The sequence below is a fragment of the Taudactylus pleione genome, unplaced genomic scaffold (genome assembly GCF_031769625.1).
Source record: "Taudactylus pleione unplaced genomic scaffold, aTauple2 ptg000345l, whole genome shotgun sequence".
Lineage (NCBI taxonomy): Eukaryota > Metazoa > Chordata > Amphibia > Anura > Myobatrachidae > Taudactylus > Taudactylus pleione.
Genome location: NW_028284746.1, coordinates 1,395,532 through 1,421,782, shown reverse-complemented (window position 1 = coordinate 1,421,782; position 26,251 = coordinate 1,395,532). Strand labels below are relative to the sequence as shown.

Here is a 26,251-nt window from a genome sequence, read left to right as displayed (position 1 = left end):
TGCCCCTATATAGAGATCGGACGGTACACCGAAGACAGGCAGACAGAAGAATACATTGTGGCTTGCCTTGCACAGATCCCTAGGACAGGGTCTAAGAGCAGAAGCTTCACCTGTTCATTGTACATTATCACTGGCCGCTGACCAGCTGCGCTACATCCACCGCACACATAGTTACAGTGACTGGTATTGTGGCCGCATACACGGAGATGGCTGGCTGCCCAAGGTTACAGGCATTACTAGTAGAAGAATTCCTGGAAATCCTCCAATTTGATGCCTTAGAGCGAGATACAATAAATGAGGCCCAGGGGTGGACAATGTTTTACTCTCAGTATTACAAGCCAAACACATTTCTGGAGTACCACTACCACTACAAAAGCTACACACATTTATAATAGTAATAGATGAGAACTAAAGATGGCAGTGGCTCGTCGTCTTCTTCTTATGTTTTTTAGTTTTTTTTTTTAAGCGAGTTTGCTGAGGTTAGTGTGATAATTTGTAGTCTGGAGATGGGGGGACATGCTTCCGAATTTTGTACTTTCACCAGGGCCCAGACTTCTCCGGGCATGCAGGCCACACTTTGTTCTTCAGTTTGAGAAGGGTCTAGTGCACCAAAAAAGCCTCCTGTGTGAGGGAAGGATGTGAGTAGGGGAGAATTGAACCTAGTAGGAGAGGGCCTTACCCTGGGTATGTAGTCGGGAAGCCGTCAGACCTAATCACGACAGCCGGCTTCCCGACTGTCATATCCCAGCAGTGGTCTAAAGACAGGCGTCGATATTCTGATGCCTCTCATTAGACATATGCCGGGAGCCCGGCATCCCGATCGAAGGGACGCCGAGCGCGGATAGCCGCGGGGGGGGGTTAGGTTTAGGGTACTCGGGGAGGGGGGGGGGGGGAGACGACTTAGGGTTAGGGGAGGGTTAGGGGGTAGAAATAGGTTAGTTAGTACTTACCTTAGGACGATCGGCATTTCCTCCTCTGCCGGGATGCCGCTGTCGGGATTCCAGCCGCGGGCATGGGTCCGGCGCTAAATCATACCGATTCCTTACCTTGTGAGTGCCACTCAATACATGCTCAAAACTAGTGCCAAGGGTTGCCTACCCCTGAGGCAGTCTGTAATATTGATTACAGCAAACTTGAGCACATAGAACTATTTTAAATAAGCCGATCCTCCCCAGTAATGAAAGTGTGATGTATGGGAAGACTCTGGGCCTGATTCAGAGCTGAACGCTCTGACCAGAGCGCTCGCTCTGAATCAGGGCCCTCCTACATGAAAATGGAGCGGCCTTATGGACGCTCACATAGCTGTGGGTTACCACCCACAGCTTATGCGAGCATCCATGATGATGGTCAAGATCATCGTGACCATCGGGCTTGCGACGGAGACCCTGCGGTAGGGTCTCGCTGCCGCAAACCCTGGAGTGATTTAGGCTCTATCAGAGCCAAAATCACTCCCACTGACATCACTAGTGATGTCAGTGGGGCCGGCTTCAGACGGTAGGCGTTCCCATGGGAACGCCTCCGTCTGGCAACCACGCCCCCGGCACGCCCACCAAAGGGCGCGTGCTGTCAATCAACATCGACAGCACGCCCCCTTTGGTGCGAGACCCGGAGCGACGGAGAGCCCGTCGCTATCTGGGTCTTGCGCATGACAGAGCTCCCTCCGTCGTGCGCATGCGCAGTGGGGCAACATCGACCCTTCTTGAGGCTTGTGGTGTTTGCGGAGCTGTCGGGAAGTAATTAGCAGCACCGTGCAGTATTCCTCTGTGTGCTATTGCATGTGCTTCCTAGAACAGTAGGTTGCAAGATTTGCCTCTGTATAGTAGTAATAACTGTATGCATTTGGGAGGGGGCAGCAGACTGGGCAGGAGCAGATCTTCCAAACCTGCAAAGCGCTGTCTCCTTCAGATGGAGGACCGGGCACTGTATAACGTCCCTTCTGTTTTGACGCAGGTTCTTAAACCTCTTGATGTCAAGACAAAGTTCTATAATGCAGAGGTGAGTCCGTCTGTGTCCTATTGCCTGTTTAGCACAGAGTCTGATTATACCATTTCCACAGATTAAAGATTACGCAATGATACATCCAGCATTAAATGTGACCAGGGATGTTTCGTGTGACATTGGTATCCGTCTTAATTCGAATGTGCTTTGAATTTACCATGTAATTATGAAGTTTATTGCAGAAATGAAAAAATATAGCTGTAGATTTTTATTTTATTTTTTTGTCTTAAAACAAATAAATAAATCGAGGCTCTCTGCTGGCTGTTCAGTACCTGGGGAAAGGCTGATAGACTAAAGGTTGAAGATAGTGGGTGTATCGAACGTCACATTGTTAAACTACAATGCAGGATTTCAAATGACATCTCTCACTACTTTGGTTATTAGATAGCGTGTATGTATCCAGTGCAGCACATGTTGTACAACTGTAAGCCACGTGCATGCTTGTTATTACTAATGGAGTAGCCACGTCCTTCTCTTGCATCAGTGGTATGTAAAACACTAAATAACTGCAACATGTTTGTGTATATGTGGTGATGGTTGAGCTACTAATGGAATGGTTCGGTCGTAGTGTCTGCATCACTCTCAGGTCACAGGCGGATGTGCAGCTGTCAGACCTAACGCTGAGTTTTATGCCTCGGGTGTACATTGCACATGATTGGCTAGCCCTGACACTCGCTACTGCTTTTTTACATTTTTACCCTGGAACAATATATTGGGGCGGTCATTCTACACCTCCCCTTTCAAGCCAATCCGCTTTTGGGCCCTCATTCAGAGCCGTACGCTCTGAGCAGAGCGCACGCTCTGAATGAGGGCCGGGCTCCATTTTCATGGAGCGTCCTCCTGGACGCTCGTATAGCTGTGGGTCACCACCCACAGGCTATACGAGCGTGCATTGTGATGGCCGCGATGGTCGAGACCATCGCGACCATCGAAATTGGGAGCCGGAGCCTGCGGTTGAGGTTTTCAACCGCAAGCTCCGGAGTGATTTTAGCTCTATCAGAGCCAAAATCACTCCCACTGACATCACTAGTGATGTCAGTGGGCCGGCTTTTGACGGGAGGGGTTCCCGTGGGAACGCCCCCGTCAGGGAGGCACGCCTACCAAAGGGGGCGTGCTGTCAATCAACATTGACAGCACGCCCCCTTTGATCGGACACAACGAGCGAAGGACTTTCCTTCGCTCGTCGCGTCTGGCGCATGCGCACGACGGAGCTCCCTCCGTCGTGCGCATGCTCAGTCCATAACATCGACCCACTTGCGAGCGGACAGCCGCTCGCGAGTGGGTCTGAATCAGGCCCTTGGTGTTTTAGTTATACAGAAAGATCGTACATTAGCTTTTACTAATGCTATGTTAGGCAGCGATTTAATGTGTATTTTGTTTTAGCATTCCTATTTTTAACATTTAACCCTCATTTCTTTCTCTAATTTGTTTTTTTTTTTATTTTCCCCCATTAGAGTGACCTCAGTTCTGTGGTAATTTTTTTTTCATAATTTAATTTAATCATTAAGAGCTTTTTACATTTTATTTTTTGTTTCTGCCTGTTAACAGATTAATTTCATCCTGAAATTGTTGCACAATGGAAAAGTATGATCATAACCAAATATGTGTAGTATCGTTGGTCAGTACACTTGTGTACTGAAGGTTAAAGCCTTGTATATGCAAAATACACATACTACTGCTAAATCCATCTCAGGGCAGTGACCTGTCACGTTACTCTGCCAGATCCTGTAACGTTTATGGAGATCCCACCTTTACATTGTGGCCTGGCATTACATTGGCGGGAAGTCTGGGCAGCTTTTCTTCCCAGCGTTACAGAATTGTGATGTCTCAGATCATTCCTATGGCGTTGCGGCACTGACCCATCACATTCCGTCACACCAAAATATTTTGTTGATGATCCTGCTCTTCTGTGCCGCTGCTAATTTTAACTTCACTTTCTGAAACTCTGCTAAGCCTTTCACTTTCCGCTAATTATTGCATCACTGATATATTTACCTGTACGCAGAACATGGTTCAACAATAATGAAAACAATGGATTATGGGAGAGGAACAGTAGAATACAAAATTCATTCGTTTAGCTGCAGATTTTGGACATTCCTATAGTTTCCAGGTCTTTAAATAAATAACCTCAGTCTCTGTTACAATCAGGGCAACTGAGACTATCTATAATCTGGAACCTCCGTTTAATTATCCTGCCAGCCAATTGTTGGCTCTGAATGGACCACAAAACCTTAAAATAGAAGTTATCTGTCGAAAAGAGCAGTTTTATAATATCTATAGCATTCGCAGGTGTATTTATGCAATATCTTTTTTCTGGTTTTAAATATTAAATGTCCCCCCCCCCCTCTATTGGTGAGTGAGTGTTCTTTGTAATCGCTGCGCAAAAATATGGGTGCGTCTGTATTTGGGGTCTGTTTTGTTACAGTACAACTTAACCTAACAACTCCTATCTAACAACTGATAGCATTGCATACCACATTACCAGCAAATGACCCACATTGTCTTACCCAGCAGTTGGTTGCCATCATCATGCCAAGTAAGTCTTCCCTGTAATAACCTGTATTGCACAGGGGTGTTCTCTAATGGTCAGCCATACCTTGCACAGATGCTTCCCCAGTTTTCCTCCGTGTGCTGCTTGCCCCAGCGGGTGCCTAGGAAGCAGGACCTCTCGCTCTCCATCTCTCTGCTATCTAGCAGACAGATACAGGTAAAGTCCCATTGGAGCGTCACATGATCTGCTCCTGCGCAGATTTTCTGGACCGGTAAGCATTGCGTTGTATCTCTTGCAGCCATTGTGACACTGGATACATTAGGGGTACAGAGTGCACTGTAGGTTCTTGGGCAATGGGCACTTTTTCCAATTTACCTCCAAAACCTTAAGCTCCTCTCCTCCTACACCTCAGAGGGCCCCCAGGAGCTGCTATATTTTTCTAACAGTGTCCTGAAGCCAGAGCCAGAAGTACAGAGCATGAGGGCGATGTGAGAACAGAAACGCAAACCAAAGTGCGGAAGGGGTCGGCAGGGTGGCAGCGACCCCTATCGGACCCAGAGAAAAGGATTTAACTTTCTTTTTCATCCATCCTAGTGTGTACCGCTGGGCAAAGCTGTCCTCATAGGGAGGGTGCACTCCAAGGTAGCCACACCGTAAACCCAGAGCAGGATATGCTGGGGTATCTGGTGTCCATTGGGTATATGGTGTCCATATCTTTAACCCATTGTACTCAGAATGACCTGATGAGGCAGAAATTTGGCCAAGTCTGTTGGCGTAGCCGCAGCTCAGGATTCATATCGATGAAGACACCACAGAGGAATGTGGCCTAGTTACCCATTTCACGCATGCCTACTAAGTACAAGCAGAGAGATGTGGTTCATTCATTGGTATGTATATGTTGAACAGGTTATTTAGTAAAGTTCGTCTTTGCACGTATACTTATAACCACAAATTCCGTTAAGGTGAGTGCTAGTCCTAGGCTGTTGGAACCCGTGGTTCAGGTGTTATTTAAAATTCTGTTCCTGTACGTATGTAAGAATCCTCCACGAAACTACAGGATAAACACTGTTTCTAATTCAATAGTAAGATGACTCCTTACTGAGCCCATCAGGCTGAGATGCCCCCTCCTCAGACAGAGGTCTGTTGATGTGGAGATGGAAGCTGTCCTCTGTTACCAGATGGTGACCAATGGGCAGCCACGCACAAGGCCGCACACCCTCAGCCAGTGTGTGTGTATGTATGTATGTATATAGGGAAAGATGATCAGCCCAGGAGATGAATAGTAATATACATTTCCCATGCTATTAAATTGTGTGTGATTAATAGAGGTCCCCAAACCTGCTTGTTAATCCTGTGCGGGTAACAGTAGCTCTTTCCTGGTAAGCTAGAGAGCACTAATGGGAGTAATACAAGCATGGTTTTGACTTTTATCATATCTAAATGGCTGTGAGCAGGTATAGCACAGCTGGTAAGCTGGCGCACAATCTTTCCATACAAATGCATGTACCCGGCTGAAATACAGAGCTCGTCTCCTAGCGATGTGTCCGATGATAACAGCCCCATCTCGCTGGTACTATGCAGCACCTAATCCTGCTGTGAGACTGTTCTGGGTCACATCGCATTCCATTATGGAGAGTGTTGTTACATAGATCTATGGGTGGTGCCCAGTGATAGAACACATTTCTGACAGATGACACTCTGCATGTTGTTCATTGCAATTACATACACTGCTAATGTTCTAATCACAATAAATACTACACTGTGTATTGTTATACAAACAATATGGACTGTAGAAGCTCCCGCACTGCATACACGGAAATGATTGCGTATATTTGCCCATATGAGAGCGGACTGCCCCTATCCGTAATATATGTCCTCATCGTGAGTGTTTGGTGCAAAATATACTAAAGAAAACATGTACGTACACTTCTGCCCAACTATGCATAGCCCGCAGTTTGGCCACATGAGGACACTTTATCACAGTCCGTTCACATGTAGAGATGTGTACACATCCGGTTCCAGAGCATGCGCCACGCGACAACACACAAGATATGCTCCACAAGCGGGTGTACGTTCAACGGCCCTGTGTGTGTGTGTGTGTGTGTGTATTTTTATTATATCATTGTTATTTTTTCTTTGGCTTTGTTTACAAGACAGCTTGTATTTTAGGTTTTAGTGGTCTTTTAATCATGGGAGGAGTTAATAATAAACACTAGAAAGCAGAAAAAGTTACTCCCACTTCATAATTTGGTTATTCATCTGAGCCTATCCCACATCCATTGTATGCTCCAATATACCATTTGACTAACTTTGCTTCTGATTCTTACATTTGGGATGCCGGTTGGAACGTCCATTAATTGTGACAACTTTGATTTCCAGGCATGACACTAATCAAACCCAATAACAATGATATACAGTGCATTGTGTCTGCCTTCCCTGTGCCCGGAGCTTGCCTCTAACCAGCTGTGTGACTTTACAGACAGATGAAGTGTTCCTGGAAGCCCAGATCCAGAATATCACCACCTCCCCGATGTTTATGGAGAAGGTGTCCTTGGAGCCGTCCATGATGTACAACGTGACCGAGCTGAACAGTGTAGTCAAGGACGGAGAAGGGTACGGGGTATAGATCCTTTTTCTTTTTTTCTTTTAGTTTTTTTTTTAATGTGTATGTATCTATAAGGGCCACACTTAACCATTTGGGGATGTACTTGTTCTAGGCCCATGTACTCTGATCTTAGGGATCGTATTACATATATAGGTATGTAGTTGGGATCCCGGTGCCGGAATCCTGACAGGGGTGAGAATGCTGGCGGGTAAGTATGAGGGTTAGGCAGCAGGAAAGGTGGGTTAGGTGATGGTTAGGGTTTAGTGTAAGGCTACTTACCTTTGGGCGTCAGTATTCTGACCACTGGCATACCGACCGCCTGGGATCCTGTAAACCCATACATAGGGGTAAATTTACTAAAGTGAGAGTTATTAGAAGTGATGTTGCCCATAGCAACCAATCAGATTCTAATTAACATGTAACTAGCACCTTCTAGAAGATAATAGCTAGAATCTGATTGGTTGCTATGGGTAACATCACTTCTAAAACTCACTTCTAAAAACTCTCACTTTAGTAATTTTACCGCATAGACCACAAAACCTTATTCAATACAAGTGCAGTGGTGTACAACATTACATTTTTCAGGGACGAAAACACAGGGTGGCCCTTGGTCTTACATAAGGGCCAGACTTCACTGTTTGGGTTGTATGAATATTTTACACTGGTGCTCAGATCTAAAGCTGGGCATCCACTATACAATTATCTGTAAGATATCTGATCAATCTGGCTGGATGGAATGGAAACCTTGTAATGTATGGGAGCAAATGACAATCGTCCATTTGATCACAAACACTGGAAAATAGCCAAAAATGGTTGTTCAGACAAATTGGTTAAAACACAAAAATGTAACCAATTTGAAATGTATTTATTTTTTGTCCTATTTTCAGTGTTTAAAACCATATGATTGACTGTCATTTGCTCCCATACATTACCAGGTTTTCATTCCAACCAGCCAGATTGGACAGATATGACAGATAATTGTATAGTGGATGGCCAGCTTTACAGTGTAATGTCATCTAATGCTGCTAGGTGAAGGTGAAGGTGAATTGGCATTTGGCAAGCAACGGAAAGGACATAATAATCCATATAACTGGACACGTAGACCAAGCTAATGGCACGGATTCATTTTGTCTTTAGAATCGCTGCCATTACGGAGCAGCACACTACAGCCAGCAACATCACTAGTTTTTCCTCACAGCCCTTAGAGATACACAGGGAATGTAACATAAGTGGGTGCATAACCGAACATCGTGGGATGTATGTCGGCATATCGCCGATAACTGAATGGATCATAAAGTGTTTTACTTACTCCAGTAGAGGCTGCAAAAATGCACCCATCACCCATAATGAAAGGTCTACCAGAATTAGATGCATTTTTACTAATCCAGGATCTCTGCAATGTAGATTGTCTACGTTTGGAACAAAGACTTATCTACAGCCTATGGACACACGACAGTACTTGTACTGCTTGAAGCCCAAGCCAGAATTTGCTGAGAAAGCCGGAGTTATCAAGGGGGTGACGGTGATCGGCAAACTGGACATAGTGTGGAAAACCAATCTGGGGGAGAGAGGAAGACTACAGACCAGTCAGCTACAGAGAATGGTACAGCACGAGCAGAGAGCATCCCACACTCTTACCTAATACTAACGTTTCTATCATTTAAAGAGCTGTGAAGTTTGAATCTGCTATATAGTTACTTTTATGTATATTATATCTGTCTCTTGGGGAAAAAGAGAAAGAAAAATCAAATATTTACCTAGTAATAAATCCTCTGAAATATCATCTGTTGGCTTAAATAAGTTATTTGAGGTGATCTTAAATGTTCTACTAAAAACACAGAGGTTGATGTGGATCAGTGGCCATGTGTGGGCCATTTCCCCCAGAATTGCTGTTGGAACGGCTGCAAGTGCACCCTCAATCGCCTCTAAATTGTGCATTTTAGTTCTCGACCCCATAGGGGAGCGTGTTTAAAATCCAGAATTTAGGTGCTATAATTAATCTGCATAGAACAGTAAAGCACTTTATCTTTCTGGGTTATAAATATTCCTGCTTGTGTATACATAAAGATAAACACTCTTTCTTATCTCTATGGTTTTTTAGGCTCCAGGATATGGGGATGTAAGACTTTCATTAGAGACTATTCCAGATACTGTCAATCTGGAAGAACCATTTGATATCACGTGTAAAATCACTAACTGCAGGTAATCTGACCTCAGATAGACACACGGCTACCTACCTGTAGGTAATGTAATTTGTTGCACCTAGCTACTTGTTGGTAATCTCACCTGTAATACACACCTACCTGCAGGTAATCTCACCTCTGTTATACACCCCTACCTGCCTGCAGGTAATCTCACCTCTGTTATACACCCCTACCTGCCTGCAGGTAATCTCACCTCTGTTATACACCCCTACCTGCCTGCAGGTAATCTCACCACTGTTATACACCCCTACCTGCCTGCAGGTAATCTCGCCTGTTATACACCCCTACCTGCCTGCAGGTAATCTCACCTCTGTTATACACCCCTACCTGCCTGCAGGTAATTTCACCTCTGTTATACACCCATACCTGCCTGCAGGTAATCTCACCACTGTTATACACCCCTACCTGCCTGCAGGTAATCTCACCTGTTATACACCCCTACCTGCCTGCAGGTAATCTCGCCTGTTATACACCCCTACCTGCCTGCAGGTAATCTCTCACATCTGTTATACAAACCCATATCTGTTTGCAAGTTACCTCACCTGTTATACACACCTACCTACACTCACAGCTGCAGGTGATAACACCTCAGTCACATGCACTTACAGGCATGTAATCTCACCTATGTTACACACCACTGCAGGATATTGATCACAATGTGCTTCTGTACTGGGCTTCCCAGAGTATTCAGAAAACTAGCTGTCCCTTTTGGAAAGACCATGCATTTTTTAAATATGTTTACTCCTCATTTTTTAATTGCTAAAACTAAATTGAGTATTGACAAACATTTTCTCCAGAGCAATTGGTAAAAGTATGTATGTATGTGTTTTTATAGCCTTTCTGCAGCACAGAGGGCTGCAGCTTTGTATTAATAAAGTAGAATACCAAAAACCTAACAACAGTAGTGGTCTCCTGCCAAGTTATATGTTAGTAATCCGGAAAGGTGCACTCACACTACTCGTTCATTACACACTTGTACAGTTCTACTGACATATTCATGAAACGCGTAGATACTGTAGAAGCCAGGGTACTTGAGTACTTTACAGACTCATTGCAGATAGAACCCAAGTGTCCTACTTTTATTATTATTGTCAATCATGGTAATGTCTAAATCCCCTTCACGGAGAGGACCCTGACGCCATTAGCCAGTGTCCAGCATCATTCCCTACCATCCAAGTGGGCATAGAGGGAGGACATAACCTTGTGGCGAGTGCAGCGAGCCCGCTAGGGAACAACTTTCGGTACTTGTGTACATAAATACACAGGTACCATTTAAAACATTCATTGGGTTCTCTCTGCAATGAGTCTGTAAAGTACACAAGTACCAAAGACCGTTTAGTATATGCTGATTTTTCCACCAGAAGGGCAGCACAGCCACTAATGGGCAAGTCACCTAATCTCTTCTCATTGGTTATTTGTCATCTCATTCACAGCAATATATATGTTTGCGCTTTGTTCATATAACAGCGGTGGGCCTCTCGCTATAGCAAGTCTAAGGGCATGCTCCTGTCTCACCTGTACACAGCCAGAACCAGGATAGTGATGCATTGTCTTCCCTTCTCTCTAGCAGTGAAAGGACAATGGATCTGATACTTGAAATGTGTAACACGAATGCAATTCATTGGTGCAGCGTATCCGGAAGGCAGCTCGGCAAACTGCACCCCAGCTCGTCCCTCTTTCTAACACTTACCCTGCTCTCATCTGTGCAGGGGCTGCAGGTGAGTGTTGCATCAGGTGTCTGCTGAAATATATATAGCTATTCAGGTGCATCTAATCAGTGAGACCTTTAAGAAAACTGGTGTATGGGAAAAGACTCTGGGCTATAATTACGAAGCTTCTCGGCGAGTTACAGATGAAAATGTAATGTGGGCTTTACACTATGGGCCGTATTCAATTGCAGGCGAAAAGACGTGATCGTCGAAAAGTTTTTGCAGATGACGTCATTTCGCCAGTTGAAGACTTTCCGCCCAAATCAATTGCAATGACTTTTCGCCTAAGCGGAAAGTCAATGCATTCAGATAGGCGAAAAAGATTCGCCTTTGAATGGAGGCGGGAAAGTGCAGTTTTGGGGTGCAAAGTTGCGGGAACCCCCATGCAGTGTTAGGACAGTCTCCCAAAGGTAAACTGTGTAAAAAAAAAAAAAAAAAAAACCTTTAGAACACCCCAAAACAGTACTTTTGTTTTGGGGGCGAAAAAGTGCAAAGTTGGGGGACAAACTTAAAAACTAGCTAAATAGACTCCAGGGGGGTCCCCAAGTATGCCTCAGGTGTTTTTTTTTACTTTGCAGGTGTTTACGGCAGGTGAATTTTCCATGGTTATTAAAACTTAATTTTAGCAACTTTTAAATATGCTAGCCCCCATTTTCAGGTACCCCAAATTTGCTGAGACTAGTTATTTTGCTGCAAAAATATTGCTAAATGCTATTCTTCACCCCTTATGCAAATTAGCACCTATTGAGACCATTTAAGTACCCCAAATACCTTCAGCAGGGCTATTCGGGGGTATCCATACTGATCCCCCATGTCACTGCATCTTGGTGGGATGTCAGGCTGATTACCCCAAAACTGACAGCACTTTGAGTTTCGCCGGGTCCCGTTTTCGTGTCCCTTGGAATTTGAATAGGGAGAAAAGCGGCCGCGCGCGATACTTTTCCGGACCCAAAACCAACGATGTATGCGGAAAGTGCACCAGTCGAAAAGTCCCGGACTTTTCGCCGGCAATTGAATATGCCCCTCAATATTAGTGGCTTATTTTAAATTTGCATCTGAAATGTGCTGATAAGATAACCAGCCCCTAACTTATAGCAATCGGGTGCTGTGATTTCCTTACTACTGCTCACAAATTAATGAACGGTTGCAATTAGTTACAGCACACATTTTCCTAAGCATCGGTCCCAAAACGTCTTTTGTTGTATATAATGACAATAAAAAGTGTTTAACCTGTTCACATATGCAATATTTTATGTATATCCCCATCCAACTGTATATAAGACCTGATTCGCAGCCGCTCGTAAGCGGCCGCTCGTTCCGAGCGATGTTTGCCCAACTGCGCATGTGTACGGATCGTAATACGCATGCGCGAACCAGTCAGTGCGGCCGAAAATCGTTTGTTCGCTAAATAGCGAATGCCTGCTATTTTGAGTGACAGAATGAGGCGTATGTGGGTGGTAACAAGGGAAGGTGCTTGAAAACGGGGAGTGGAGATCCGAACGCAGGCGTGCTTAAAGGTCAAAACGGGCGTTTTAAGGGTGTGCATAATTAATACAGCAGCGTCATTGACCACGTTACTGGGTTATTTTACAGCCAGAACTGCTCGCAAGATTGTGGTAGCAAAAACCAACCACAAGAATAGCGAGCAGTTCATACGCTGGTCGATGTACTCGATTTATCTAATAAATAGCGGACATGACGTAGGATGCGAGCGGCCAGGGGGCGTATTTTTTCAAAAAACGACCGCAAGTTTTGTTCGCTCGTTCAGACATAGAGGCGTGAACAGACCGCAAAGAGCGAACGGTTCATTTGAATAGCCACCCCTATTTTCTGGACGAACGACCGCAAATAGCGTCCGGCTCTGAATCAGGCCCATAGACCCCACTACATCTAACAAGTACCTAGAACTTATGATCCCCTTCAGGTGTGTGTGTGTGACACATTACTATACCCGGGCACCCTATCCATTTAAACTAGAACTGACCATCTCAAATATCTTTTGGCATTCATTGGTACAAACCAGACGTCTGCTGCTACAGAAGCGAGGAGTTCTAACAACCTTTGTTACTTTATTTGGTTGTATCTATTAACATTATGTGCATGTAATAGGCTATTTTATTTGTTTTTATGTAATTGTAATACAAATAAGTAAACAATGCATCTACAGTGTCCTCACCTGAATTTAGGTTTTTTTTTTTTTTTTTGTCAACATTGTGGTTCTCTAATACGCTTCTATAACCATCAGGGAACAACTCGCTCAATAACTGAGGGCATGTTTATCAAAAGTAAGCAAATGTTTTACCCATCCTCCATTTACATCAACCTTTTCTCTATGAATGATGTGTTTTTCATCAGAGCGTTTCTGGATTACGGCTAACGGACACATTTCTGAAGAGAACGTATGAGTACGATGATATCGCCCAGGTCTGTGTCGTGTCTTCAAAAATCCATCCTGACAGTTGAAACCCGAAAGGCTTTAGAGATCCCAGGAACCTTTGCATGGACTCGCACAATTGTAACAAGTTATATGTTTCTAGATGACTTTAGAATGATTTATTGTTTCCTATTTTCTCCATTCATGTGAGACGGTGTATTTTTTTTTTTTTTTTTTTAAATGGAATGTTTTTAAACACTGTATTTTACCTAATTTCAGAAAATAAAATTGTATATATGTTGATCTATAAGCTTTTCTACCTAGCCCTTAATACCCCCTCTAGAAATAATAAATGTAATAATCAAACTGCTGAATTTCATTATATTATGGTTATTATTCAGCAATGTGAATGCATCTCCCTCTACCGGACATGTCAAACCCATGTTGGAACCATTCCTAGTCTTGTCGGTTATATGATGGTCAGATAAATACTCTGCACCTTTTAAAATAGTTATTTCAACTATAACTTGATATCTTCAATTGTAGATAACTAATTTGTCTGAATGACAGTTTCTGTTTTCCAGTGTTTGGGAGCAAAAGGCTGATCGTCATTTGCTCCCATGCATCACTGGATTTTCGTTCCAACCAGCCAACTAGTTGGCTGGTTGGAAAGATCATCTTTAGGTGTATGGTCAGATTTATATACAATAGTCCACATGTAAAGATGACATGTTCACCATCAGTCCTTAAAATCTGAGTAATTAGTGATGCCTGTGCTGGATTAATTAGATATTTCTGAACATTTGAACTTTATTTATTTTTTTCCCTTTTTTTAAATGAAACTATTGCTTTATAAAATAGAAGTATGGAGTTGTATTTGTAAATAATAAACATGCAGATTGTTTTACAGAAGACTTTATTTGTATCATTTATAACTTTGCCTTAAAGATTTATGCAGTGCAGCTCTATAAAGAGATTGTATGAATTAGGTCACCTCTATGTAACGCAGACATCCTGCAGTGGGGATGTTATTATGGACTCGATACCGTTACGGGACTTAAGATAGGCGTCGAAATACAAACGCCTATCTTAATCCCAATGCCGGATCAAACGAGGTAAGTCCGGGGCTCCCCTAGCGTTAGCCACACGCAGGGGGTTAGGTATCGTAGCAGGGTTAGGGCTTTTTTTTTGGGGGGGGGGGGGGGGTGTTAAGGTTAGGCCCCCCCGGGGGGATGTTTAGGGTGCGGTAAGGGAGAGGTCAGGATTAGGCACCACTATGGGAGGGTTGAAGGGGGTAGGGATAGGGTACTTACCGGCCTTGTCGGAATCTTCTCCCTTCGGGCTGCTGGCGTCAGGATATGAACCAGCGGCTATTCAGCTACCGGGACTTCATACCCATTGCCTGCAGTGGCATCCAGTACACTGTACAGTCCCTTCTCCACTGGAACTTGTCTTACGACTCCTCATTAGACTAACAACAGTGTTTAGCTGATAAACAAAGCAAGCATTTTTCCCCTCCCCTCACAGAAGTTGCTTCAGTAACTGGTGGCAATCGCGTATCGGTTGTATCTCTTATTGTAACATATTGTATTATTATAACATACATCCTTCCCCTCAACAAGTCACACAATGCAGTTTTTCAAGATCTACTTTGTGACACTACAGAATAATGGTTTACTTTGAAGACCAGGTTTATTAAATCCACTTGAATTTAATTCACAGGAGGAAGAAGAAAAACATTACCCAAAATAACATTTTTATATTTGGTTTATCCTAATACACAGATTGTATTCACAATACTGGAAAATCTTCTTTGTAGGCCTGTCCACTATTGCAGAAATTAAGACAATGCACTTACATGCAGATTTTACATTAAAGCTCACTACAGTATACAAGCATTAACAAACAGTATAAAAGAACAATGAGGAACACTTATGTGTAAACAGTAAGTTATGTCACCGTACAGAAGGATGAAAAGTGTTGTGAAACTAAACTTTGCTTTCTTCAAAACTTCATTTAAATGGTTAGTAATGATATTTGCACTGTACAGTAAATGGAGTTTAAATAAATTTACAATATTAAACAGCACTTTATCTATCCATATTAATATTGATCCGGATTCCTGAACAATGTCATACACTAATTGGCTCAACCATAACATTTTACTTCCTGCCCATATAATTAAATATTGTTGGCAGAATGTTATTACTTACATATTTAATTTTTGTTTCCTTTTGAAATATCCTTAAAAGATCAACTGAAGTTAAAATACAAGTTGACACAATATGGAAAGGAATCTCGTAACATTCACAAATCTATGCTCTATACCTGAACAGAATGAGAGGTTTAACATTTTATTTGACGTATTTTATAATTCTGTGCAATATTGTTATTGGTCGAATGGCTCCTACTCACACAGTAGCTTTACCCTGCAGTAGTTTCAGTGCACCTGGCTGAAGAAGTATATAATAATGTAATTGATAATAGCTAAGCAGCATTCATAATTTATTTGACAAAACTACAGAGTTTATGCTAGAGGTTAGTGGTCCAATATTTTCTCCTTTTTTTTCTTTTTTAATTCTACCAGCAGTCAAGCTGTATCCATTGTCCGCTTAATGAGAAGGCATTTTACAATGGACCTACAGCTAGAAACTGAGGGAAGGAGCCCAGTTGTAAAAATATTGATTTATCTGTAACATACATTTGTCAGATTAGATGGATATGGAGACAGCATAGAGTGATTGTCTGATACAACCCAACACATCAGCAAAGCAGATTCTAGTTTGAAAATCACATTTTAGATTTTTGTCACTCCCCCATCTGGAGGACACTACTTGACCATTGGGTTGTAGGGAGGGTTGAGCTAGCACTTAATAGGTTAACTTTTTCTAGTAAGCTTCCCCCTCCCCTTCAGTACAAAGTTAAGTGCTGAAGGAGTAGGTCAGCACTAGGAAAGCTAATATTTCATATACAGTCACCATATAAGTATCCCAAGGAGGAGACTTGGCCAATCTGTGACTCTCTAGCTGTTTGTGAAACTACAAGTCTCAACATGCTTAACCAGCTGATTGATTGGGGGTATGCTTGGACTTTTAGATATACAACAGCTGGAGAGACACGGGTTGGCCATGCCTGCAATAGAGCCTTCTAAATTAGTCCTGTCAGCACTTCAGTTACCACCCTTTGCAGGAGGTGGACATTATATGGGTAAGTTGGAAGTTATCTTTTAGCTATTTCATCAGCTAGAATAGTTTCAGAATTAGGGGCTTTTATCATGTAAACCTCAATTTCTTGCGATTCGCAAAGATAGGGCAGTGTCTGTACATTACTTTCCTTTCAACCTAAAGTGGTGTCGGCATTTCATCTTAATAAATTGTGATGGAGGCTTTTGCCAAATAAAGTAAAACAATGGATCAGGGTCAGCTGTCTCTATTGAATGTGGTGACGGTGTTAAGAATTTATCTGGAGAGGACACAACGTTTAAGTAAAAAATTGATCACATTGTAAAGGTTAAGATAACTAAAGCTGCATACACACGTAAAGATTTTCTGTCCAATCATCCAACTAGTTGATTGGTTGGAATGAATATCTGGTAGGGAATGAAAGCAAATGACAATCAGCAATTTGCTCCCAAACGCTATAAAATGGACAAAAACTGTTGTTTGTTAAATGTTTGATCTAAACAATTTGTTCAAACTTGAATGACGACCATTTTCATGTTTTCTGGCATTTAGGAACAAATTGCTTAACATCTTGTACTCCCATACGTTACCAGATTTTCATTCCAACCAATCAACTAGTTGGATGGTTGGACAGAAAATCTTTACGTGTGTACCTATCTTAAGAAATGAGGTTGGCCAGAATCCAGTCTATAGCCAGATGGATTAGGGCCACAATTCAGCATGCATATCAGGGAGCTGAACGGCCTATTCCAGCTGGGATCTCTGCTTCTTCCACTCGCTCAGTTGGGACTCCAGAGCCATTGGGTAGAGCAGCTACATGGTCCTCGGTTTATCAAATTAAAATTTTGCAGATTTCAGGAATTTCCATCCAAAAGAAGCATCCCTGGCTGCAAAGTATTGGATTCAGCTAAGATTGAATATACACCCCCCCAGCTATTGTACATACTCATGGTCAAGAAGTGTCTCTCAGATGGAGGAAGGAGAAAATACCGCTCTCCATATGGACTCTCTTTCTCGGAGTCCATCTGGGGGACACTATAATCCCTCCCTTATTTTGTTGTATGTCAGAAGGATGTGATCTCTGAACTCAAAAAGCCTGAAGGATAGGCTAGAAAAATAAGGACAAACTCCTCCTTCTCACCAGTGTATTTCTTGTCTGTAGATTAGACAGGCAGGTTGCATTTTGTTAAGTTACCAGTGATCACGTCTCTCTATGGTCCTAGGGACACACCATTCCATGCTACATAAAAAGAGGCTGGGCTGGCTACTTGGGTGCTGTAGGCTGCAGTTCAGATAGTCATCTAGGCCAAGGAGACTACGTCACTTCCAGCATCATTTGTATACCAAGGTCAGAGGCAATAAATCTTTAAAGGAAATAGAACTATCATTCAGCAGTTCCACAATCCGGGAAAACCATGACACTACAGATGGAGCTGGAACCTGCAATTCAGCCTGTGCCTATGCCCAAATACACCTGCTCAAGGTAAACTCTAAAATTAGGAGTATACTAATGTTACTGGCATTTATTAAAGCCAGATAAAAAAATATATATATTTCTAGTACTATTGTTGAGCCTTTGGGAAAGAAGATGCCTTTACAAGATACGTGATGGTACGTTCTTACAAATTGAAAAAGTTTGTGCAAAATGCAATTTGCAAGCTACGGCCACACTTCAGGCTCCTGAACACTGTAAAGATCTAATTGCCTGGATGAAGCAAGCTGTTACCAGGAAAGAGCAAAGTTCTAATAAAAAACAAAGTGAAATAATGACAATTCTTCCAGTTTGGCCACGTTGCCCATTGTCCATGGCTTTACTATTTCATAGAGAATTTTTGTACCAGGGTCCAATTTTTCACATTTAATATACTCTTATCCAAGCAATAAAAAATATTTAGATAACTTTAGAGTTTTTAAAATGTTTATTCCATGGTACATTACCAAAGTGGATCCAACTGAAGCCCACTGCCCACTGAATGTGTGGTTAAAGAATTTTATAAGTATGAGATTTGTACGTTGGATTTTCACGGCTTCGCGCCATTAATTTGTGCCAAGTACAACGTAAGGCTGGAAATAGAAACAAGATTGGAGAAAAGGGTACAGGAAGGAGTTTACAGAGACAGATCTTCATGTCTTCTAAGGAACCTTAACTCCAGCTGGCAGCAGAATATGCGCCAAGCAGATCTAATGAAGTGTCTAGACAAATTACAATCTGAGTAGCATCTGCTTAAACTGTATGGCAACACCTAGAAATAGACCTTATTGTCATTGAACAACAAGACTTGGAGATTCAGACGTTTCTTCTGGTGAAAAGTGGCAGATGGGGGAGGTGGCATGACATTAAGCCTATTTTATTCCACCAATCCAACTCTATCAAAAATTCTGCTGAAAGGCCACCTCTTTACATATGAACTAAGACCTCATTCTATGTAGTTTCATAGAGTAGAAGATTCATCGCATACTATGGAACTTCTGAGAGTCCTACAGCCATCTGTTGCATGTGCAACTCTGTTGCAAGTCATTGAGGAAATCAAATCTATTATACGAGATAGAGCCGTGTGTCTATTGCAAGTCACATACAGAGATAGAGGGAATCCCGGCCCCTTCCCTCCTTAACAGCTCACTGGCTGTCTGCAGCCCACCCTTACTCTGCCAGAGGAAGAAGAAGCGGAACTGGCTCCTGGTACCTACCTAACCCCAAACAAAAAAGAAGGTGATCCAGTTCCCCAGCAACCCCTGCTTCATGGGAGAAACATATAGCTCCCACTGAGTCTTGCACAGTGCGCAGAGCTGTGACGGGATACCTAGAAGACCATGGGAGTTTGATGGCCAGAGGATGGTGCAATCTTGGGCGGTGGAGCCAATAGGGTATGCCCAGGAGTAATCACAGCACTGAAGGCAGGGTAGACGCAGGTGTCAGAGCTACAGCACAAGATGATAGCAAGGCCCAACAAAGATGTTCCTTATGGGGCAGAGATAAGGAGTAAGAGGGAGAGAGAGATACCGTGGGGAAAAGAAACACGGTGAGGGGAAAAAAAAAAAGAGACACACATACACACAACATACGGGGAAAGAGAGACACGGTGGGAGGAAGAGAGAGACCCAGGGAGAAGAGAGAGAGAGACCCGAGGGTGCGGGGGGGGGGTTTCGGGGAGATGGGAAGATGGAAGAAGGTAAATAAAAAAAAAGAAACCCCTGCAGCGGTGGGCACAATAGCTAGCAACCTGGCAAAATGATGGGTCCAAAATAAAATATTTTTAGTAGGACAAAAGAAAAACAGATTCCTCAAGAACTATTGCTCTGGGAAATCAAAAAAGCACATTTCTAAAGATTAAATTCGCCTTTACCAGCTAGTTTATTGAATAATACATTCATCAGTCACTGAAAGATAAATGCAGTGGACCGTTTATACACTACTGTTAAAGAATCTCTACTATAAACTGTGAGAAAAAAATTCCACATGCATGGCTGACGAACAAGGGTGTTCCTTCCCAGGCTGCTTCTACCATTTTCGGAGGTTTGCCGGAATCCCCATATGAATCAAGCTCCGGAAAGCAAAACTTGTACCCGATAGAGACTAGGGGCTTCTCTTCGCACAAATCTCCGGAAATGGATCCAAAAGATCAATCTCCTCACAGCTTTGGTTGCTGTCAGCTGACACTATCTTCCAATGGATTGCTACCTTAGGGTATTTAGACGGGCTCCATACAACATTTAGTTGCCTGTAGTCATCATTACTTCTGGTGTATACTTGCTGTTGCAGCGTTCCAGGTTCCAAGCTCCTTTCTTCCAGTGATACTCTCCTAGTGTTATGCACAGCGTGTGTACTCAGTTTGTCATCCGAGTACTATCTCCGAAGTGTCATCATCCTGTGCTAGTTCTGCGTCTGAAGCCACAGCGTGTGTACTTAGTACGTCATCCAAGTACAAACTTCTAGTGCCATTCTCCTGTGCTAGTTCTGCATCTGAAACCACAGTGTGTGTACTTAATATATCATCCAAGTACAATCTCCTAGTGCCATTCTCCTGTGTCAGCCCCACGTCTGCATCAATAGGGTGTGCACCCAGTACATCACCCAAGTACAAAACTTCCAGTATCATTCTCCAGTGCTATCCCTGTGATAGTGTTCTTCCATTTCCCACTTGTGCAGGATACCTGACCAAAGGGCCACGACCTGCTTGCTGGGTACAGCTTAAGCCCAAATCCCGCTTGGAGGGGTCACCTCCCAGTAAGTTAGACTCCGCACCTGCGGTCAGGTCTAGCCAACATCCGGTATTTGTGGATAAGGAGGGCATATATCCAGGCCCCTCGCCTCAGATTCCTTTCTGGGTCCACGTCTTCTAATCCCTCTACAGGGGACCACCACAGGCTCGGACTGGGGCCCCGGGGATTCGGGGATATCCCCGGTGTGCCCCGATAGCCATGCCCTCTTTTGCAAGAGGGCGGGGCCTAGCCCAAGTTTATTATAGCAGACTATGTTGACTGACCCGGCTGCTGACTGCTCCCCCTGCACTGGGCTGGCTCAATCACCTGCAGGGCATTCCGTGCTGCTCACTAGTGTTTACATTTACAGTGTTGTCTCGGCTGGTGTTCGTTGTGGCCCCTCCCCGAGGAAAAGCCACCAATGAGGCATGTTGTCTCTCTGACTGACAGCACTGCACTCTGACTGACACTACAGTGAGGCTGGCTGGAGGCTGCTGTATATTATACAGCATGGATTGCTTCATGTCTCCTTGTAGCAAATGTCTCCAGTAAATGGCTACAGGTAGCAAAGGACATTAAAAAAAAGTTAACCCCCCCCAACACACACACACAGCCCTAAATGTGTCCCTTTTCTCTGCATCCCAATCCGTGGAAGCCTTATCTCTGTAATGCAAGACCCTCTTTGCATCTGTATGTATGAGTATACTATGTATATGTATGCATGCATGCATGCATGTATCATTTATGTGTATACAATGTATATGTATACTATGTATAAGATTATCAGGGGTATTCAATATAGGAGCGATAACATAGTTTTTGCGTTAATATCGCACTTTTGACGTCATTATCGCAGGTTTGACTTTTACACCGTATTCAATTTCAAAGACTTATCGCAGTTTTGAAAAGTCTTTGATAAAAAATGGGGATAACTTTTCACCATTGAATAGGTGTCGAAAAAAAGTGCAGAATTGGGGTTTAGGGGTGCAGGCTTAAAAAAATAGCCTGCACCCCTGGGAATGACATTTAAAAAAGAACTGTGTCAAAAAGTAAAAAAAAAAAAATAGGGACACCGCAAAAAAATAATTAAAAAATTGGGGTGAAAAAAAAAAATGGGAAAAAATTGTTTAAGAATAGGGAAATAGGTTCAGGGCTATTCTGCATGTATGCGGCAGGTGTATTCTAGAATAGGCTATTAGCGGCAGGTGTTTTGAAGAATAGAATTATAGCGGCAGGTGCACAAATGCAGAATTTTTAAAAACTTACTTTAGGGACATAAAAATATGCTAGTACCCATTTTCATGTACCCTAAATTTGATGGGACCACTTAAAAAAACGAAAAAAATAACCTAAGTGCTCTTCTGCATCACTTCTTCAATGTCGGGAAAAGAACACCTGCTGCGGCTATTTAGATCCCCGACTTTCAATTAAAGGCTAAAACGGGGGTACCCATAGTGTTCCCACATGTTTTTACTACTTTAGGGGGGTCTTACAATTTTTTTAAGGAAAAATTCGTAACTTTACGCAAATCCAACTTTGGAGTTTCCCGTTTTCTTTTCGTTAATTTTATATTGAATACGGGTATAAGCGGGAGCGCATCCGATTCCTTAACGCAGGTAAAAACTCCGATATGAAACGTTAACTTCGACAGTGAAGTTAACGTTTCATATTGAATACCCCTCTATGTATGTAAACTATGTATATTATTGTTAGTAGGGTAAGTTCCTGCTGGGCTGGTCCAATAGTCCCCTCAGCCAGGCCAGCTCACACTGTTGGATGCAGCTGAGCTTCCAGTACTTGCATTCCACTGTGGAACACAAACTGGAAGCGGCCATATGCTCCGGATAGTGGGCACTTTCGTGTGCCGCTAGCCGGGAGCAGTGGCTGTGCAACGTGGCTCCAACTGGGATGATAGCCTACCCCCTGAGACAGTACATGACAGCACCGGGAAGCAGGCTAGCCAATAAGGGGGAGTTCAATATGTGAGCCTAAGTCTCCTCTCCCCGCCCCCTTCCCTAGTCCCAATCTTTTCCCTCTCTCTCCAGCTCTGCCTCCCTTGTACGCTGCGGCTGCAGCAGTCTGTGAGGACTTCTCTTCCCGCACCCTTCCTGTCCCCAATATTAATATCATGCCCCCACAGCGCCCCTCTATTTTACACAATGCCCCCATTAATATTATGCCCCACAGTGTCCCTCTATTTTACACAATGCCCCCATTAATATTATGCCCCACTGCCTCTAGTATTAAATATTATGACCCACAGTGCCCACTTCAGTATAAAATAATTATGCCTCATGGTCAGGGCTGCTATCTTATGGGGGGTTGGGGGGGACTGCAGGGACTTGAGTCCCAGGCCTGGAGAGAGGGGGGCCCTGCCGATTTTGTCAGTCCCAGGTCCCACAATTGCTTATGGCAGCCCTTCCCTGAACGGTAACTGAGGGGCCCCTGACCTGCTACAAGATGTGCGGTGCAGTTCAAATGTCTCGGAGCCAATCATGTCAGCAAGTACTGCAGTCAGGTCAGTCTTCGGTGGAAGACTGGGGCAATTATGTAGGTTTTATTTTTTTCCTGTGGGGGCTAATGTGTTTTTTTTTACTATCGGGGGCTAATGTGTTTTTTTTCCTGTCAGGAGCTACTGTGTTTGTTTTCCTATTGGGAGCCAATGTGTTTTATTTTTTCTTATGTGGGATAATGTGTTTTATTTTTTCTTATGTGGGATAATGTGTTTTATTTTTTCTTATGTGGGATAATGTGTTTTATTTTTTCCTATGTGGGACAATGAGTTTTATTTTTTTCCTGTTCGGGGCCATTGTGTTTTAGTTTCTTCTTATTGAGGCCAATGCTTGCTTTTTTTCCTGTGGGGGCTATTGTGTTGTTTTCTGTAGGGGGTCAATGTGTTTTTTTTTTCTTCTGTGGGGGCCAACGTGGGTTTTGTCTTGTGGGGACCAAAGTGTTTTTTACTCTTATGTGATGTTATTAGTCTGCGCATGCATCTGAGTTGCACCTCGCATGTGTCCCAATGGTGCTCATACAGAGTTGCAGTACAAATTTAGACAGATGCCCCAGGAAGTGTATTAGAAATGTGTTGGGCGTTCCTAGGCAGTTGGCTAATCAGACGCAGATGTCACGTAGTATGGGCGTGTTATTGGAGTGACATGGGCGTGTTATTGGAGTGACATGGGCGTGCTATTGGAGTGACATGGGCGTGCTATTGGAGTGACATGGGCGTGTTATTGGAGTGACATGGGCGTGTTATTGAAGTGACATGGGCGTGTTATTGGAGTGACATGGGCGTGTTATTGGAGTGACATGGGCGTGCTATTGGAGTGACATGGGCGTGCTATTGGAGTGACATGGGCGTGCTATTGGAGTGACATGGGCGTGCTATTGGAGTGACATGGGCGTGCTATTGAAGTGACATGGGCGTGCTATTGAAGTGACATGGGCGTGTTATTGGAGTGACATGGGCGTGTTATTGGAGTGACATGGGCGTGTTATTGGAGTGACATGGGCGTGTTATTGGAGTGACATGGGCGTGTTATTGAAGTGACATGGGCGTGTTATTGGAGTGACATGGGCATGTTATTGAAGTGACATGGGCGTGTTATTGGAGTGACATGGGCGTGTTATTGAAGTGACATGGGCGTGTTGCTGAATCGCTCATATTGGAAGCCATTCACAGGTGGAAGATCTGCATAGGGCTGGTGAAAGTTTCAATGGTACGAGCGATGGTGGCATCTAAACATGCACAAAGCATTATTTCAGTGTCTGTAGACACTGTCAGTGGGCATCTCAGTCCTTGCATATTCGGACACATGGATGTACACCAGGGAAGGGCACAGAATCAGGCCCTATCAGGAGGGATCCCGTTCCCCTTAACAGACCCTGCCCCCACTGGGACTGCTTCCATAAGCTTCCCGGGCTGTTTTTCTATCCCAATCCACCCCCGGCTACTTTAACAAAAGGGTCACCGATTATTGATATTTTTATAAAGGGGGCAGGGATTAATGCTTATCCGATTAAACAGAGCACAGATTATTGATACTATAATAAAAGGGCGCACAGATTATTGATATCATTTAATGGGGATGACCACAACCCTCCAATTGATGGCCAAACCTATAAAAGGCTGGCCACGCTTCTTCAGCGGGCCCCTGCCATTGAATTCCCCTGTGGGCCCTTTATACCCCAGTCCGACACTGGACCCCCATAGCCCAAATGTGACAAATGGGCAGGTTGTATCACACAGAATGTGATATGAGATATATCCCGTCCTCTTAACTCCATACAGTTCACCTGCCATTCACCAAAACAAAATTGAACTTCAGATGGGGCTCGCAATTCAGCAATCTCTCTGAGGGGATCACTATTGCAATGAACATATATGGTCAAAGGATGCAAGTCAGAGGATAGATGGAAACAATAGGACTCAAAGCATACATTATTGCAGAGCATGAGGCAGCCATCTTGATTGTTCTATGTAACCATTCACATCAGTCCCTGCTCCAATGGAGCATAGGGGTCTATTTACTAAGCAGTGTTAGGAGACAGAGTGAAATGTGATAAGGTGCCAGCCAATCAGCTCCCAACTGTCATTTTTCAAACACAGCCTGTGAGATGGCAGTTAGGAGCTGATTGGCTGGTACCTTATCACTTTTCACTCTGTCTCATAACACTGCTTAGTAACTAGACTTAGTGTCTAAATATACACACACCCCTACAGAGGTGTCCTTACACATCTTTTCTGCAGACGCGCTAAAAAGCTCCTCTTGGTCCTGAGAGACTCCGTTGGTGCTGGGCGTCTTTTTTAACATCTCTTTTTGCCAAAAATGTGTGAAATACTGTACAATGCGGAGCACTAAACAAAACCGCTTCTCAAAAGACGGACAATGCATAAAATTCTTCCTTTCTCTTTTAAAAGGTGCATTTAACACCCAAGTTTTTCTGCATCAATTTGCGAGGAGCTTTGCTGTGGCTTCCGCTCTCCATTCCCCTCGTCACACACAGCCCTGTCACTAACATAACAACGTGATTGGTCAGGTCCGTGCCTCCCAAAGGGATAGCGCGCTCTGCTAGTGACATACTCTGTGCTGCTGTGAGCATCCCAGTGATCTGATGAAGGATTGTTCTATCCCTGCTCCCATCGCAGCAGGATACACATAAATGAGTAACACTAATGGTGCCCAGACTTTAGTTAATTAAAAAAATTAAAAGAAATAAAATAAAAATAAAAAAAGTACAATGTGAATGGGATACTTTAAATCCCTAGTCTACCACACATTTATGACAGGTGTACAAAGCCGACAAGGGGCAATATATATTTATTATTACTTGTGTGCATGAGCCTTAACTGCTTGCCAACATCATGGTCAACTAAGTTTTCAGGCAGAACATGCAAATGAAACACAGGGCCGGATTCTGAGGTGGATGGTAATGCAGCCGCGACCGTGTCTTCGTGCCAATGCCGCAGCCGATCGGATCTGTACAG

General features: G+C 43.5%; 1 protein-coding gene across 5 annotated transcripts in view; it reads left to right on the top strand.

The window, feature by feature from the left end:
• The window catches only part of LOC148508776 (trafficking protein particle complex subunit 13), a 31,168-nt gene extending 16,875 nt beyond the window's left edge, over positions 1-14,293 (top strand). For 2 of the 5 annotated variants that reach the window (XM_088444050.1, XM_088444054.1), the window contains exons 7-13: positions 1,951-1,995; positions 3,453-3,470; positions 6,969-7,102; positions 8,499-8,697; positions 9,196-9,296; positions 10,866-11,016; positions 13,363-14,293. In XM_088444050.1, coding sequence (XP_088300176.1) covers positions 1,951-1,995; positions 3,453-3,470; positions 6,969-7,102; positions 8,499-8,697; positions 9,196-9,296; positions 10,866-11,016; positions 13,363-13,470 — 756 coding nt within the window. In that variant the 3' untranslated portion in view covers positions 13,471-14,293. The remainder of the gene's footprint in view (positions 1-1,950; positions 1,996-3,452; positions 3,471-6,968; positions 7,103-8,498; positions 8,698-9,195; positions 9,297-10,865; positions 11,017-13,362) is intronic. The other 3 variants (XM_088444051.1, XM_088444053.1, XM_088444052.1) reach the window with 3 other exon arrangements.
• The last annotated feature ends 11,958 nt before the right edge of the window (positions 14,294-26,251 follow it).